This window comes from Pristiophorus japonicus, chromosome 3 (assembly GCF_044704955.1).
Source record: "Pristiophorus japonicus isolate sPriJap1 chromosome 3, sPriJap1.hap1, whole genome shotgun sequence".
NCBI lineage: Eukaryota > Metazoa > Chordata > Chondrichthyes > Pristiophoridae > Pristiophorus > Pristiophorus japonicus.
In genome coordinates, this window is record NC_091979.1 from 220,052,317 (window position 1) to 220,068,619 (window position 16,303).

The window sequence follows — 16,303 nt, forward strand, 5'->3', positions numbered from 1 at the left end:
CAGTTATACAGGGTATTGGTGAGGCCACACCTGGAATACTGCATACAGTTTTGGTTTCTATATTTAAGAAAGGATATACTTGCTTTGAAGGCAATTCAGAGAAGGTTCACTAGGTTGATTCCAGAGATGAGGGGGTTGACTTATGAGGAAAGGTTGAGTAGGTTGGGCCTCTACTCATTGGAATTCAGAAGAATGAGAAGTGATCTTATAGAAATGTTTAAGATTATGAGGGGGCTTGACAAGGTGGATGCAGAGAGGATATTTCCACTGATAGGGGAGACTAGAACTAGGGGGCATAATCTTAGAATAAGGGGGCCGCCCATTTAAAACTGAGATGAGGAGAAATTTCTTCTCAGAGGGTTGTAAATCTGTGAAATAAATTTAAGACAGAGATGGACAGTTTTTTTAGCCGATAAGGGAATAAGGGGTAATGGGGAGCGGGCAGGGAAGTGGACCCGAGTCCATGATCGGATCAGCCATGATCGTATTAAATGGCGGAGCAGGCTCGAAGGACTATATGGCCTACTCCTGCTCCTATTTCTTATGTTCTTATATCCTTTTTTGTGGATCTTTCCAGTTTGTATCCCTTTGCTGTTCTTTACATCTCTCCCAGTCTGCAGAATCTCTACTGTTCTTTGCCTTTGTATAAGCCTTTTCTTTTAGCATTATACTATAACTCCCTCCCCTGTTGACCAAGGTTGTTTTATTCAACCAGTAAAGCTCTTGTCCATGGGGTATGTACAGGTCTTGTATTCTATCAAAAGAGAAGGTACCAGTGGAGTAAGGGGACAGACCAAGATGAGATATGCTGCTAAGAGCCAGACCGCCATCACAGTGGTCTGGACGGAGCAAGCGGTGGAAGGTATAGCCCAGCGGGGAGGAAGTGTTATCACCAGTGAGCCAAGTTTCTGTCAAGGCCATAATGTCGATTCAATGATACATAATAAGCTCATGGATGGCAAGGGCTTTATTCACAAGTGAATGGACACTCTGGAGGGAGATAGGGAGAGGGGCGGTGATAGCTGATCCACTGGCAGTGTTCACAAAGTCAGCGTTGGGGAGAGGGGAGGGGGTAGGAAAAATTAGTTTCCCAGCAAGCGTGCTGGGCAGGAAGATCAGCGAGTGTAAGATGCGGCAGTTGGGGCTGCTGCTTGTAAGGAGACGAAGGGTGTCTCGATGGGCCCTTCGGAGGATGACGAGAGGCACAGAGAGAAACTCTAGGCTTATCTAAGAGGGAGTCCAACTTGGGACATCAGCGGAGAGTAGGAAGGTCAAGGAGTGGTGAAGGGTTAGGGATTTGGGGGGGGGCTGCGTACACGAGAGGGGTGAAACGAAAGGAGGCATGACTGGGTAACAGGAAGGGGAGGAAACAGGAGAGAAGAGCACAAGAGGGGTTAAGAGAAGAGATGGTTTTTTAGACCAATATGTCGAGGAACCAACTAGGGGGGAGGCCATCTTAGACTGGGTGTTGTGTAATGAGAGAGGATTAATTAGCAATCTCGTTGTGCGAGGCTCCTTGGGGAAGAGTGACCATAATATGGTGGAATTCTGCATTAGGATGGAGAATGAAACAGTTAATTCAGAGACCATGGTCCAGAACTTACAGAAGGGTAACTTTGAAGGTATGAGGCGTGAATTGGCTAGGATAGATTGGCGAATGATACTGAAGGGGTTGACTGTGGATGGGCAATGGCAGACATTTAGAGACCGCATGGATGAACTACAACAATTGTACATTCCTGTCTGTCGTAAAAATAAAAAAGGGAAGGTGGCTCAACCGTGGCTATCAAGGGAAATCAGGGATAGCATTAAAGCCAAGGAAGTGGCATACAAATTGGCCAGAAATAGCAGAGAACCCGGGGACTGGGAGAAATTTAGAACTCAGCAGAGGAGGACAAAGGGTTTGATTCGGGCAGGGAAAATGGAGTACGAGAAGAAGCTTGCAGGGAACATTAAGACGGATTACAAAAGTTTCTATAGATATGTAAAGAGAAAAAGGTTAGTAAAGACAAACGTAGGTCCTCTGCAGTCAGAATCAGGGGAAGTCATAACGGGGAACAAAGAAATGGCGGACCAATTGAACAAGTACTTTGGTTCGGTATTCACTGAGGAGGACACAAACAACCTTCCGGATATAAAAGGGGTCGGAGGGTCTAGTAAGGAGGAGGAACTGAGGGAAATCCTTATTAGTCGGGAAATTGTGTTGGGGAAATTGATGGGATTGAAGGCCGATAAATCCCCAGGGCCTGATGGACTGCATCCCAGAGTACTTAAGGAGGTGGCCTTGGAAATAGTGGATGCATTGACAGTCATTTTCCAACATTCCATTGACTCTGGATCAGTTCCTATTGAGTGGAGGGTAGCCAATGTAACCCCACTTTTTAAAAAAGGAGGGAGAGAGAAAACAGGGAATTACAGACCGGTCAGCCTGACATCGGTAGTGGGTAAAATGATGGAATCAATTATTAAGGATGTCATCGCAGTGCATTTGGAAAGAGGTAATATGATAGGTCCAAGTCAGCATGGATTTGTGAAAGGGAAATCATGCTTGACAAATCTTCTGGAATTTTTTGAGGATGTTTCCAGTAGAGTGGACAAGGGAGAACCAGTCGATGTGGTATATTTGGACTTTCAGAAGGCTTTCGACAAGGTCCCACACAAGAGATTAATGTGCAAAGTTAAAGCACATGGGATTGGGGATAGTGTGCTGACATGGATTGAGAACTGGTTGTCAGACAGGAAGCAAAGAGTAGGAGTAAATGGGGACTTTTCAGAATGGCAGGCAGTGACTAGTGGGGTACCGCAAGGTTCTGTGCTGGGGCCCCAGCTGTTTAAACTGTACATTAATGATTTAGACGAGGGGATTAAATGTAGTATCTCCAAATTTGCGGATGACACTAAGTTGGGTGGTAGTGTGAGCTGCAAGGAGGATTCTATGAGGCTGCAGAGCGACTTGGATAGGTTAGGTGAGTGGGCAAATGCATGGCAGATGAAGTATAATGTGGATAAATGTGAGGTTATCCACTTTGGTGGTAAAAACAGAGAGACAGACTATTATCTGAATGGTGACAGATTAGGAAAAGGAGAGGTGCAACGAGACCTGGGTGTCATGGTACATCAGTCATTGAAGGTTGGCATGCAGGTACAGCAGGCGGTTAAGAAAGCAAATGGCATGTTGGCCTTCATAGCGAGGGGATTTGAGTACAGGGGCAGGGAGGTGTTGCTACAATTGTACAGGGCCTTGGTGAGGCCACACCTGGAGTATTGTGTACAGTTTTGGTCTCCTAACCTGAGGAAGGACATTCTTGCTATTGAGGGAGTGCAGCGAAGGTTCACCAGACTGATTCCCGGGATGGCGGGACTGACCTATCAAGAAAGACTGGATCAACTGGGCTTGTATTCACTGGAGTTCAGAAGAATGAGAGGGGACCTCATAGAAACGTTTAAAATTCTGACGGGGTTAGACAGGTTAGATGCAGGAAGAATGTTCCCAATGTTGGGGAAGTCCAGAACCAGGGGACACAGTCTAAGGATAAGGGGGAAGCCATTTAGGACTGAGATGAGGAGGAATTTCTTCACCCAGAGAGTGGTGAACCTGTGGAATTCTCTACCACAGAAAGTTGTTGAGGCCAATTCACTAAATATATTCAAAAAGGAGTTAGATGAAGTCCTTACTACTAGGGGAATCAAGGGGTATGGTGAGAAAGCAGGAATGGGGTACTGAAGTTGCATGTTCAGCCATGAACTCATTGAATGGCGGTGCAGGCTAGAAGGGCCGAATGGCCTACTCCTGCACCTATTTTCTATGTTTCTAAAGAAAAATGGAGATAGAAGTATTTGACTCGGGTCTGGAGCGGCAGCCAAAATGCGCTTGCGAATTAGCTGTGGAGTGCTTCGGGACGTCATGAAGATGTGAAAGGCGTTTTCTAAGTCCAAGTCCTTCCTTTCTTTATACTAGTGTATCTCCTTTGCTATTGCTTATGGTGAAAATATTAAAACAAAATTTAGGACTCTTCATGAAGTATGCATTGTAAAGATTTGCCTTGTTTGTTTATTGTATCTTCTGCCATTCTGTCTCCAGTTTTGTTTTCTTTCCTTTATTTGCCAATTGTCGAGTTATTTTTGGGCCATGTCCTGGTTACTATTTTATTCTTGATTGGATTTATTTCAGGTTTGTTGTCTTTCATTTTGGTTATTCAAATTATTTACTTTGATATTATTTGTTTCTTTTGTATGTTTAGGTTTTGATTAGTTATGGAGAAGGATAAGGAGCAATCTAGGATAAAAAGTTAACTGGAGGGCTAATTTCAGCGAACTGAGGAGAGATTTGGCCTGGGTAAATTGGAGTCAAAGACTGGCAGGCAGAAATGTAATGCAGCAATAGGCAGCCTTTAAAAGAGATGGTTTGGGTACAGCCTAGGAACATTCCAACAAGGGGGAAAAGGAGAGCAACCAATGCCAGAGCTCCCTGGATGTCAAAGGAGAGAGTAAGATGAAGCAGAGAAAGGGGGGGCGTATGACAGATGTCAGCTTGATAATACAATGGAAAATCAGGCTGAGTATAGAGAGTGCAGAGAAGTGAAAAAGGAAATAAGAAGGTAGAGACAGTACAAGAATAGATTGGCGGCTAACATAAAATGGAATCCAAAGGTCTTCTATAGGCATATTAACAGTAAAAGGGTTGTCAGAGGAGCAGTGGAGCTAATTAGGGACTAAAATGGAGATTTATTGGTGGAGGCAAACGGCATGGATGAGGGATGAAATTAGTACTTTGCATCGGTGTTTACCGAGGAAGAAGACTTTGCCAAAGCTATGGTAAACAAAGAGATTACCAGGATACTGGAGGAGATAAAAATAGTTAAAGCATAAATACTAGAAAGACTGGGGGCAGTGCAATTGATGTTGTGTACATGGACTTTCAAAAGGTGTTTGATAAAGTACCACACATTAGGCTTGTTAGCAAAATTGAAGCCCGTGGGATAAAAGGGGCAGTAGCAGCATGGATACAAAATTGGCGAAGGGATAGAAAACGGAGAGTTGTGAATAGCTGTTTTTCGGACTGGAGGGAAGTATACAGTGACGTTCCCCAAGGTTCAGTACTAGGACTACTGCTATTTTTGATATACATTAATTACCTGGACTTGGTTGTACAGGGCGGAATTTTGAAATTTGCAGATGACACGAAACTTGGAAGTGTAGTAAACAGTGAGGAAGATAGACGTCAAGAGGACATAGACTGGTGGAATGGACGGACACAAGGCAGATGAAATTCAACATTGAAAAGTGTGAGGTGATACATTTTGGTAGGAAGAATGAAGAGACAATACATGCTAAATGGTACAATAATAAAGGGGTTGCAATAATAGAGACCTGGGGGTGCTTCTGGATAAATCTTTGAAGGTGGCAGGACAGGTTAACAAAGCAATTAATTAAGCATATGGGATTCTGGGCTTTATAAATAGAGGCATAGACTACAAAACCAGGGAGTTATGCTGAACCTATATAAAACACTAGTTTGGCCCCAGCTGGAGTATTGTGTCCAATTCTGGGCGTCACACTTTAGGAAGAAGGTGAAGGCTTTGAAGAGGGTACAGAAGTGATTTACGAGAATGGTTCCAGGGATGAGGGATTACAGTTACGTGGATAGACTGGAGAAGCTGGGGTTGTTCTCCATAGAGCTCAGAAGGCTAAGAGGAGAGATGCTTATCATGAAGAGATTAGAGTAAATAAAGAGAAGCTGTTTCCAATGGCTGAAGGGACGATAGCTAGAGGGCACAGATTTAAGGTGATTGACAAAAGAACCAGAGGAAACACTTTTTTACGTAACAAGTGGTTGGATTTGGAATGCACTGCCAGGTGTTGGAAACAGATTCAATAGTAGCCTTCAAAAGGGAATTGGATAAATACTTGAAGAAAAACATGCAGGTATATGGGGAAAAGTGGGGAAGTGGGACTAACTGGATTGCTCTTCTAAAGATTTGATGGGCTGAACGGCCTCCTTCTGTGCTGTACTATTCTATGCTGTACATGGATGAATGACCTGGTAAAATATAAGGATTATTTAGAGGGAAGTATATAATGTGATATATGAGGAGCTGGTATTCAGCAGGGAGGAAGTGCATTGCAGCCTGAGACCACAGCAGGGGTCTGACGTGAGCAGCACAGCAGTGATAGGGAATGATTTCGAGCTGGGGTTGAAGTGGTGCCAGGGCATGTGCCTGTGTGGGCTCTGGCAGGTTTGGCCGCTGCATCTGTTGCATGGCTGATATTTTAAGGAATAGGTTTCGGTCAAAAATGCAAGTAAAGCTTACATTGGGGCGTAGAGTTGACGACCCTCTAGGATTGTCCCAGAGTCTCCAGGAATTAAAGATTAATCTGCTAAACACTGCTGCAAGCAAACCCAGGAGAAAAATCATAGTGACATTAAAGAAAAAGTGTTTATTATATATAAAAATATTAGAAATGGGGGATAAATGCTGTTTGACTGGACAAGGCGGGAGGCCATGTGATAAATGATTACGTCCAACCAGAGTTGGCAACTCTATTGGGGTGGCTGTGGCTTGGGTAGAAATGTGTGTTGGTCGCTGGTGTTCTAGGCTTTGAGATAAGTAGTGAGGGGGCAGGGAAGCATTGCATAAGGAGGAACAGGGCAGTGGAGGAGGACCCTGGGAGGGTGCAGTGACGCTGTAAGGAGGAATGGGACAGTGGGCAATTACTCCAAGCTTCCAGATCTATGATTAGGTCTGAGAGAGAAGATATATTTTCGGAATTGGAAACACTGTTGGTATTTCAGACCATTCAGTTATGATATCTTACTGTTTTATGAAAGTTAAGAAAGTTGCGTAAGAGCCAATCAGCTGGAAGAAGTTTTATTATGTGAAGAAAATTTGCCAAAGACTTTATGATTAATTGTGACATAGTGTGACATGACCAACCAGGAAATAGACACTAGACGTAACATTTTTATTATATTACTAACATGTCCTGTGGCACTGCTCACAGTGTCATAGAATATGTTGTTTTACAACAACATTATACTATGAAACCATAATCAGCAGCAAGCTTTAACGTGCCAGTGTATCACTCTCATCTAAGCGTCAAAGAAGTTTGCAACTGTTCACTTCAATAGCCACTTGTCCAGTCAGCATGTGTTCCGATTAATGGCAACTTAATCCAAACTCTAATTTTAAACAGACTGTCTCTTCCATTCTGCATTCTTCACACATCATTTCTATCTTCCTCTCCGTATATATATTTTTCATGTCAAATATTCTAGGTGCCTCATACACATTTGTCTTTATTCTTGACTTTCCCCCTCTTTTCACAAACAGCAGAGTATATTTTCCAGTTGCCAATGTCCAGTAGGAAGAGTGTGTGAAATCCAGACATCAAAGAACCTAACTGCAAGGGTCCCTGCTCAGTGTGTGCTGTGGAGATACTTCCAGAAGGAAGGGATTTATCTGGATAAAACTTAGCCCAAAACAGCCACGAGCTTCAGTACAAAACACAGATGACTTCTAATGATACGAAGACCAGTAGATGCATCTTTTACCATGATTCTGAGCGGGAACACACTGCGTTCCCGCCATCAGTATAAAGCATTACAGAATAGGGCATTCTGCACTGACACCCAATCACCACTTAACAATAGACTGCTGATTTGGAATTACTGTATTCAGCAATTTATGAGAAGATTTTTGTTTAAAGATTGTTTTAGAAATATGCTAAAATCTGTATGTTTCTATAAGAAGCGGCCACTTGGCCCTTTCCAAGAACTGATTTTAACCCAATTCCAATCAACTCTGCTCACTCAGTGCGTCAGCCTGGCCTCTGAGTCACACCTGAGTCAGAAGGTTGTGGGTTCATGTCGCACTCCAGAAACTGAGGGAGTGCTGCACTGCTGGAGGTGCTTTCTTTCGGATGGGACAATAAACTGAGGCCCCATCTGCTCTCTCAGGTGGGTGTAAAAGATCCCAGTGCCCTGACCAATATTTATCCCTCAATCAACATCACTAAAAACATATTATCTGATCATTATCACATTGCTGTTGTGGGAGCTTGCTGCCGCAAATTGGCTTTGCGATTCCGACATTACAACAGTGACTACACTTCAAAAGTACCTCATTGGCTATAAAGCACTTTGGGACGTCCTGTGGTCGTGAAAGGCGCGATACAAATGCAAATCTTTTTTTTCCTTTCTCACTCCCTGCTCTCTCCCCAGACTAATTCCACTTCCCTGCTCTCTCTCCAGACTAATCCTATTTTCCCGCCCCGCTCCCTCTCTCCAGATTAATCCTATTTCCCCACTCTCTCTCCGCAGACTAATCCCATTTCCCTGCTCTCTCCAGACTAATCCCATTTCCCCACTCCCTCTCCGCAGACTAATCCCATTTCCCCGATCCCTCTCCCCAGACTAATCCCATTTCCCTGTTCTCTCTCCAGACTAATCCTATTTCCCCGATCCCTGTCCACAGACTAATCCCATTTCCCTGATCCCTCTCCCCAGACTAATCCCATTTCCCCGCTCCCTCTCCGCAGACTAATTCCATTTCCCCGCTCCCTCTCTCCAGACTAATCCCATTTCCCCGATCCCTCTCCAGACTAATCCCATTTTCCCGCTCCCTCTCCGCAGACTAATCCTATTTCCCTGCTCCCTCTCTCCAGTCTAATACCATTTCCACGATCCCTCTCTCCAGACTAATCCCATTTCCCCGATCCCTCACCACAGACGAATCCCATTTCCCCGCTCCCTCTCTGCAGACTAATCTCATTGCCCTGCTCTCTCTCCATAGACTAATCCTATTTCCTCACTCCCTCTCCCCATACTAATCCCATTTCCCTGTTCTCTCTCCAGACTAATCCTATTTCCCCGATCCCTGTCCACAGACTAATCCCATTTCCCTGATCCCTCTCCCCAGACTAATCCCATTCCCCGCTCCCTCTCCGCAGTCTAATTCCATTTCCCCGCTCCCTCTCTCCAGACTAATCCCATTTCCCCGATCCCTCTCCAGACTAATCCCATTTCCCCGCTCCCTCGCCGCAGACTAATCCCATTTCCCTGCTGCCTCTCTCCAGTCTAATACCATTTCCCCGATCCCTCTCTCCAGACTAATCCCATTTCCCCGATCCCTCACCACAGACGAATCCCATTTCCCCGCTCCCTTTCTGCAGACTAATCTCATTTCCCTGCTCTCTCTCCACAGACTAATCCTATTTCCTCACTCCCTCTCCCCATACTAATCCCATTTCCTTGCTCCCTCTCTGGATCAAAGAAAAGACAAATCAGAATATTTTCTTAATGATGAGATTCGGAGCTTTGGAGGAGTAAACGGATTTGGATGTCCATGTACATAAATCACTAAAAGCTTGCTGATCAGTTCAAAAACATAATTTAAAAGGTAATGGAATGGTGGCATTTGTCTCTAGAGGGCTGGAATACAAAGGAGTGGAAGTTTAGTTACAGTTACATAAAGCTCTGGTTAGACCCCATCTGGAGTACTGCGATCAGTTCTGGGCACCACCCCTCAGGAAGGAGAGATTGGCCTCGGAGGGGGTGCAGTGCAGATTCACCAGAATGATACCAGGTTCAAATTATGAGGAAGGTTGCATAAACTTGGCTTTTATTCTGTTTAGTTTCGAAGGTTATGCGAGGCCCCTTGGGGAAGAGTGACCATAATATGGTAGAATTCTTCATTAAGATGGAGAGTGACAGTTAATTCAGAGACTAGGTTCACCAGGCTGATTCCCGGGATGACAGGACTGACATATGAAGAAAGACTGGATCGACAAGGCTTATATTCAATGGAATTTAGAAGAATGGGAGGGATCTCAGAGAAACATATAAAATTCTGACGGGATTGGACAGGTTAGATGCAGGAACAATGTTCCCGATGTTGGGGAAGTCCAGACCAGGGGTCACAGTCTAAGGATAAGGGGTAAGCCATTTAGGACCGAGATGAGGAGAAACTTCTTCACTCAGAGTTGTGAGCATGTGGAATTCTCTACCACAGAAAGTTGTTAAGGCCAGTTCGTTCGATATATTCAAAAGAGAGTTAGATGTGGCCCTTACGGTTAAAGGGATCAAGGGGTATGGAGAGAAAGCAGGAATGGGGTACCATAGTGCATGACCAACCATGATCATATTGAATGGTGGTGCAGGCTCGAAGGGCCGAATGGCCTACTCCTGCACCTATTTTCTATGTTTCTATGTTTAAGAGGTGATCTAATCAAGTTATTTATTTTATCGAATCCCTTTGTCATTTTAAGTACAGATAAACAATTTCCTTTGGTGGAAGAGTCCAGAATAGGGGGGGCACAATCTTAAAATTAGAACTAGGCCATTTGGAGTGAAATTAGGAAGCACTTTGTCCACACAAAAGATAATGGAAATTTGGAACTCTTTCCCCAAAAGGTTGTAGATACTGGGGGACAGTTGGAGATTTCAAGACTGAGAGCAACAAAATTTTGATAAAAGGTCATCAACCTGAAACGTTACCAGTTTCTCTCCATACATGCTGCCTGACCAGTATTTTCTGTTTTTAATTCAACAGATTTTTGTTAAGTAAGGGTATCAAGGGAAATGGAGCAACGGTGGGTAAATTGAGTTACGGTAGAGCAGGCTCAAGGGCTGAATGGTCTATTCCTGTTCCTATAATGGCCTATTACTACAAACCCATTATTCAGAATATGGTTACCTCCTGCTACAAAGGAGCGCAGCCAAAAGAAGTCTCGACGAGTAGGGGTGCCCACACCAGACTTGGCGCTGTTGGGAATAGATGCTCCCGTTGTCATGACCACAATGTCCTGGACCTTTCAAAGATGTTTGATCTTCGGTGCAAAACTAAAAAAGAAATTAGCCAAAGTTAATTGAACCACTGGATACCATACAAAATGAATTTTCACCATTGTTCCTTGATATTTCTTCTCAAATATAACCTTCTCTTTCAATATCAAAAGACTAGTTAAGATATTAAAATAAATGGGGAGAGAGCAGAAGATTGGGATGAGACTGGGTGAGATATTAAAGGATATGGGTAATGAGCAAGAGAGTGGAATTAGACTGGTGGGATATTAAAGGCAATGGGGAGTGAGCAGGAGGGAGTCACTTAACTTCTCTTAATATGCGTAGATGCAATCCATTTTGCAAGAGTAATTTTCCTAAATATTGATGCGCTAAAGATTTGCGGCGCCATTTGTAAACCAGGTTCTGTGAGTTTTCCTTCTAGCATAAACTTCCCCGTAAATAAACTGAAGATTTGATTGAACCTCTCAAAACATTGATCCCTGTATTATTTGGGCGATGTTCAAATAAGCTCAGTTATGACTTATGTTATTTTAAAACTAATGTAGAGATATTGTTATTTTATCTTTTAAAACCTTATTTGTTCAGTGGATACGAACCAGTAGAACTCTACTCCTTGTGCACAGCCTCACTGGCTGGGAGTATGGCTGACTCAGCACCATAGGTCTATTCTGCCACCTGTTATTCCACCTAGTAAGGCCCGATGGATTTGCCATAACCTCGGCAGTGAAACAAGTTAAAGTGCCCAAATTACATCTGCAGTGGCAGCACTCTGCTAAGTAGTGCATAAACCACTGTTTGACCTTATAATATTAGTATATATATAAAACTGAAGTGCTAATTTTGCTAAAGGATTAACTGAGATGACACTGGAAATTGAGCAAGGCAACAGTGAGCTGACATTCATTTGTCAATTATCAACTGAGATTAATTTTAGGAGTAGCTTTAGAAATTGGACAATTCATCTTTTGTAGTGTGTCAGAATTAATTTGTTTAATAGTGTGGAGTTTTAAAAGATTTTGCCCTTACAAGACAAGGGAATCTCTCTTCTTCTCTACACAATAAATGGGAGGATACTGAGAGGTGAGGAGGAACAGAGGGACCTTGGAGTATATGTCCACAGATCCTTAAAGGTAGCAAGACAGGTCGAAAAGTTAGTTAACAAGGCATACGGAATGCTTTCCTTTATTAGCCGGGGCATAGAATATAAGAGTAGGGAAGTTATGCTAGAACTGTATGCAGCACTAGCTTGGCCACAGCTGGAGTACTGCGTGCAATTCTGGTCACCACATTACAGGAAATATGTGATTGCACGAGAGAGGGTGCAGAGGAGATTTACGAGAATGTTGCCAGGACTGGAGAATTTTAGCTGTGATGAAAGATTGGATAGGCTTGGTTTGTTTTCTTTGAAACTGAGGAGGCTGAGGGGAGATTTAATTAAGGTGTATAAAATTATGAGGGGCCTAGATAGAGTTGATAGGAAGCACCTGTTTCCCTCAGCAGAGGGGTCAATAACCAGAGGGCATAGATTTAAAGTAGTTGGTTGAAGGATTAGATAGGTGATGAGGAAAAAAAAAAATCTAGCGGGTAGTGGGGTCTGGAAGTCACTGCCTGAAAGGGTGGTAGAGGCAGAAACCCTCATCGCATTTAAAAAGTACTTGTATGTGCACTTAAAGAGCCGTGACCTACAGGGCAAAGAACCAAGTGCTGTAAAGTGGGATTAGGCTGGGTAGCTCTTGGTCGGCCGGCGAGGACACAATGGGCCAAATGGCCTCCTTCTCTGTCGTAACTTTCTATCTGGACCAGGGGTTTAAGAACATAAGAAATAGGAGCAGGAGTAGGCCATACTCCGCCATTCAATAAGATCATGGTTGATCATCAACCTCAATTCCACTTTCCCGCTGATTCCCCTAGACTCCAAAAATCTATCGATCTCAGCCTTGAATATATTCAGAGCCTTAACATCCACAGCCCTCTGTGCAGAGAATTCCAAAGATTCACAACCCTGAGAGAAGAAATTCTTCCTCACCTCTGTCTTAAATGGCCTACCCCTTATTCTGAGACTGTGCCCCCTAGTTCTAAACACTCCAGCCAGGGGAAACAACCTCTCAGTATCTACCCTGCCAATCCCCTTAAATCTTGTATGTTTCAATGAGATCACCTCCAGAGTATAGGCCTATTCTACACAATTTCTCATTGTAAGACTGCCCTCTTATCCCAGCAATCTAGTGAACCTCCGTTGCACCGCCTCCAAGGCAAGTATATCCTTCCTTAGCTAAGGAGACCAAAACTGTACACAATACACCAGGTGCGGTCTCACCAGGGTCCTATATGTAAGTATACTACATCCACTGGTTCCCCTTTATCTACCCTGCTAGTTACATCCTCAAAATACATTTGTCAATCACGATTTCCCTTTCATAAAACCATGTTGACTCTGCCTAATAATGTTATGATTTTCTATGTGCCCTGATTTATCATTTATCAATTAACTCCCCCTTTCTATCGTAAATGTCTTTATATCTTTTTTGATCTCTTCTAATATCATGTCAATCTTGTTAGTCTCCCTGATAAATACTGAGGCAAAGTTATTATTCAATATTTCTGCCATTTTGCTGTCATTACCTGTGAGTTTATCATGTGTATCCCTTCGTATCCCTATCCCTATCCTGATTTTTCTTTTGTTATTTATGTATCTGTCGAATACTTTATTTGGATATGGGTGTACAGGGCACAACTTCAAAATTTGCAGATGACACAGAACCTGGAAATATAGTGAACAGTGAGGAGGATAGTGACAGACAGGCTGTTGGAACGGGCGAACACGAGGCAGATGAAATTTTACGCGGAAACGTGCAAAGCGATTTAGAATGAGGAGAGGAAATATGAATTAAAGGGTACAATCCTAAAGTGGATGCATGAAGAGAGAGATCTATGGAGAGATATGTACACAAATGGGTGAAGGTGGCAGGGCAGGTTGAGAAAGTAGTTAAAAAAGCTTACAGGATCCTGGGTTTCATGAATGGAGGTAAAGTGTAGAAATTATGCAGAACCTGTATAAAACACTGGTTCAGCCTCAACTGGAGTATTGTGTCCAATTCTGAGCACCGCACTTTAAGAAGGATGTGAAGGGCTGAGAGAGGGTTCAGAAAAGATTTATGAGAATGATTCCAGGGATGAGGGACTTCAGTTACATGAATAGACCAGAGAAGCTGGGGTTGTTCTCCTTAGTGCAGAGAAGATTAAGAGATTTGATAGAGGTGTTCAAAATCACAAAGGATCTGGACAGAGTAGATAGAGAGAAACTGTTCCCATTGGCAAAAGGGTCAAGAACCAGAGGACACAGATTTAAGGTGATTGACAAGAACCAAAAGCGACATAAGAAAAAACTTTTTCTGCAGTAACTGGTTAGGATCTGGAATGCACTGCTTGAAAGGGTGGTGGAGGCATACTCAATCATGGCTTTCAAAAGGGAGTTGGATAAGTACCTGAAATAAAAAAATTGCAGAGCTACGGGGAAAGGGCAGAGATAGTGGGACTAGCTGAAGTGCTCTTGCAAAGAGCCAGCACAGGTGTGATGGCAGAATGGCCTTCTTCCATGCTGTAACCATTCTGTGATTCTATTTCTTTTTATATTCTTTGATAATTTCATAGTTCCCTTGACTTCCTAATTGTTTTTTTTTACTTCTTTCCTAGCCTCTACATATCCCTTTTGGCATCCTCTCTAATGTCTTATGTACTAAGTTTCCGTAGTTTATTTTTCTTTAGTTTCAATGTTACCCATATCTTTTTATTCATCCATGGTGCTTCCTTATTGGCTAGTTTGTTATTTTTTTAAGCAGAATATATTTCTCCAGCACTCTATTGATCACCTGTTTCAATATTAGGAAGAAAAATAATTTAGTAACCCATGTTCTTCCAAGTGACAATTATTTTTGTCCCAGATTATGGTGTCTAGAAGTTTCCATATCACCGTCATCAGGCTGACTGGCCTGTAATTGCCGGTTTATCCCTCTACTCTTTTTTTGAACAGGGGTGTAACATCCTCTGGTTCCAATCCCATACGCAAGGCGGATTGAAAGATTGCGGCCAGAGCCTCCACTATTTCTGCCCTTACTTCCCTCAGCAACCGAGGATGCATCCCAACCGGATCGGCTGACTTTGCTCATTTGAGGGCTGCCAACCTTTTATCAATTTTCATCCTATCTAATTTCTCTACTAGCTCCACCTTTATTGTGACATTGGCAGCATCCTCTTCCTTAGCGAAGACAGATGCATAGTACTCATTTAGTACCTCAGCCATGTCCTCTGCCTCCAAGATCTCCTGTATTATCCCCAAGTGGCTTCACCCTTCCTTTTACTATTTATATATTTATAAAAGATTTTAATGTTCCCTTTTATATCACCTGCAAATTATTTCTCATACTCTCTTTGCTCCTCATTTCCCTTTTTCAGTTTCCTCTACAATTTCTGTATTCAGCTTGATTATTGCATCATGAACCTGACATTTATCATAAGCCTCCTTTTTCAGTTTCATTTTAATTTCTATATATTTAGTTATCCAGGGAGCTCAAGCTTTGGATGTCCTTCCTTTCCACCCTCATAGAAATGTGTTTAGTCTGTACATTGTAGATGCCCGAACTATAATCTTCCAAAGTTCTCTCGATTCGGAAACCGTTCTTTTAGAGTGGAAAATTGCACATGTCACTATTTAAGAAAGGTGAGAGGGGGAAACCAAGGAATTATAGACCAGTTAGCCTACCATCTGTTGTCGGGAAATTACTAGTCTATTATTAAGGATAGAGTGACTGAACACTTTCAAAATTTTCAGCTGATCAGAGAGCCAGCATGGATTTGTAACGGGTAGGTCATGCCTGATGAACCTGAGTGACTCTTATGAAGAGATGATTAAAGTAGTGGACAGGGGAATGTCTAGAGATGTTATTTATATGGACTTCCAGAAGCCATTTGATAAAGTCCCTCATAAAGGACTGTTAGCTAAAGTTGAAGCTCCTGGAATTAAAGGCAAATTATTGACCTGATTAGGCAATTGGCTGAGCGGCAGGAGACAGAAGGTAGGGATAATGGTTGGGTACTCTAATTGGCAGACTGTGACTAGTGATGTCCTGCAATGATTTGTGTTGGGGTCTTAACTATTAACCTATTTATTAATGACTTAGATGATGGAATAGAAAGCCACATATCCAAGTTTGCCGGTGACACAAAAATAGGTGGCATAGTAAACAGTGCAAATTTACAGAGATATTAATAGATTAATCAAATGGGCAAAACTGTAGCAAATTAATTTCAATGTAGGCAAATTTGAGGTCATCCACTTTGGACCTAAAAATAGAACAGAGTACTTTCAAAATGGTGAAAAGCTAGAAATGGTGGATGTCCAAAGAGACTTGAGGGTCAATGTAGGTAGATATTTAAAATGTCATGAACAGGTACAGAAAATAATCAGAAAGGCTAATGGATTGCTAGCCTTTATATCTAGAC

The 16,303-nt window shown here is 42.8% G+C and overlaps 1 protein-coding gene across 2 annotated transcripts in view; it reads right to left on the reverse strand.

Moving 5' to 3' along the window:
* Positions 1-16,303, reverse strand: part of slc25a16 (solute carrier family 25 member 16) — a 97,241-nt gene that overhangs the window by 65,259 nt on the left and 15,679 nt on the right. For both annotated transcript variants that reach the window (XM_070874924.1, XM_070874925.1), the window contains one exon: positions 10,695-10,840. In XM_070874924.1, the coding sequence (XP_070731025.1) occupies positions 10,695-10,791 (97 nt within the window). In that variant the 5' untranslated portion in view covers positions 10,792-10,840. The remainder of the gene's footprint in view (positions 1-10,694; positions 10,841-16,303) is intronic.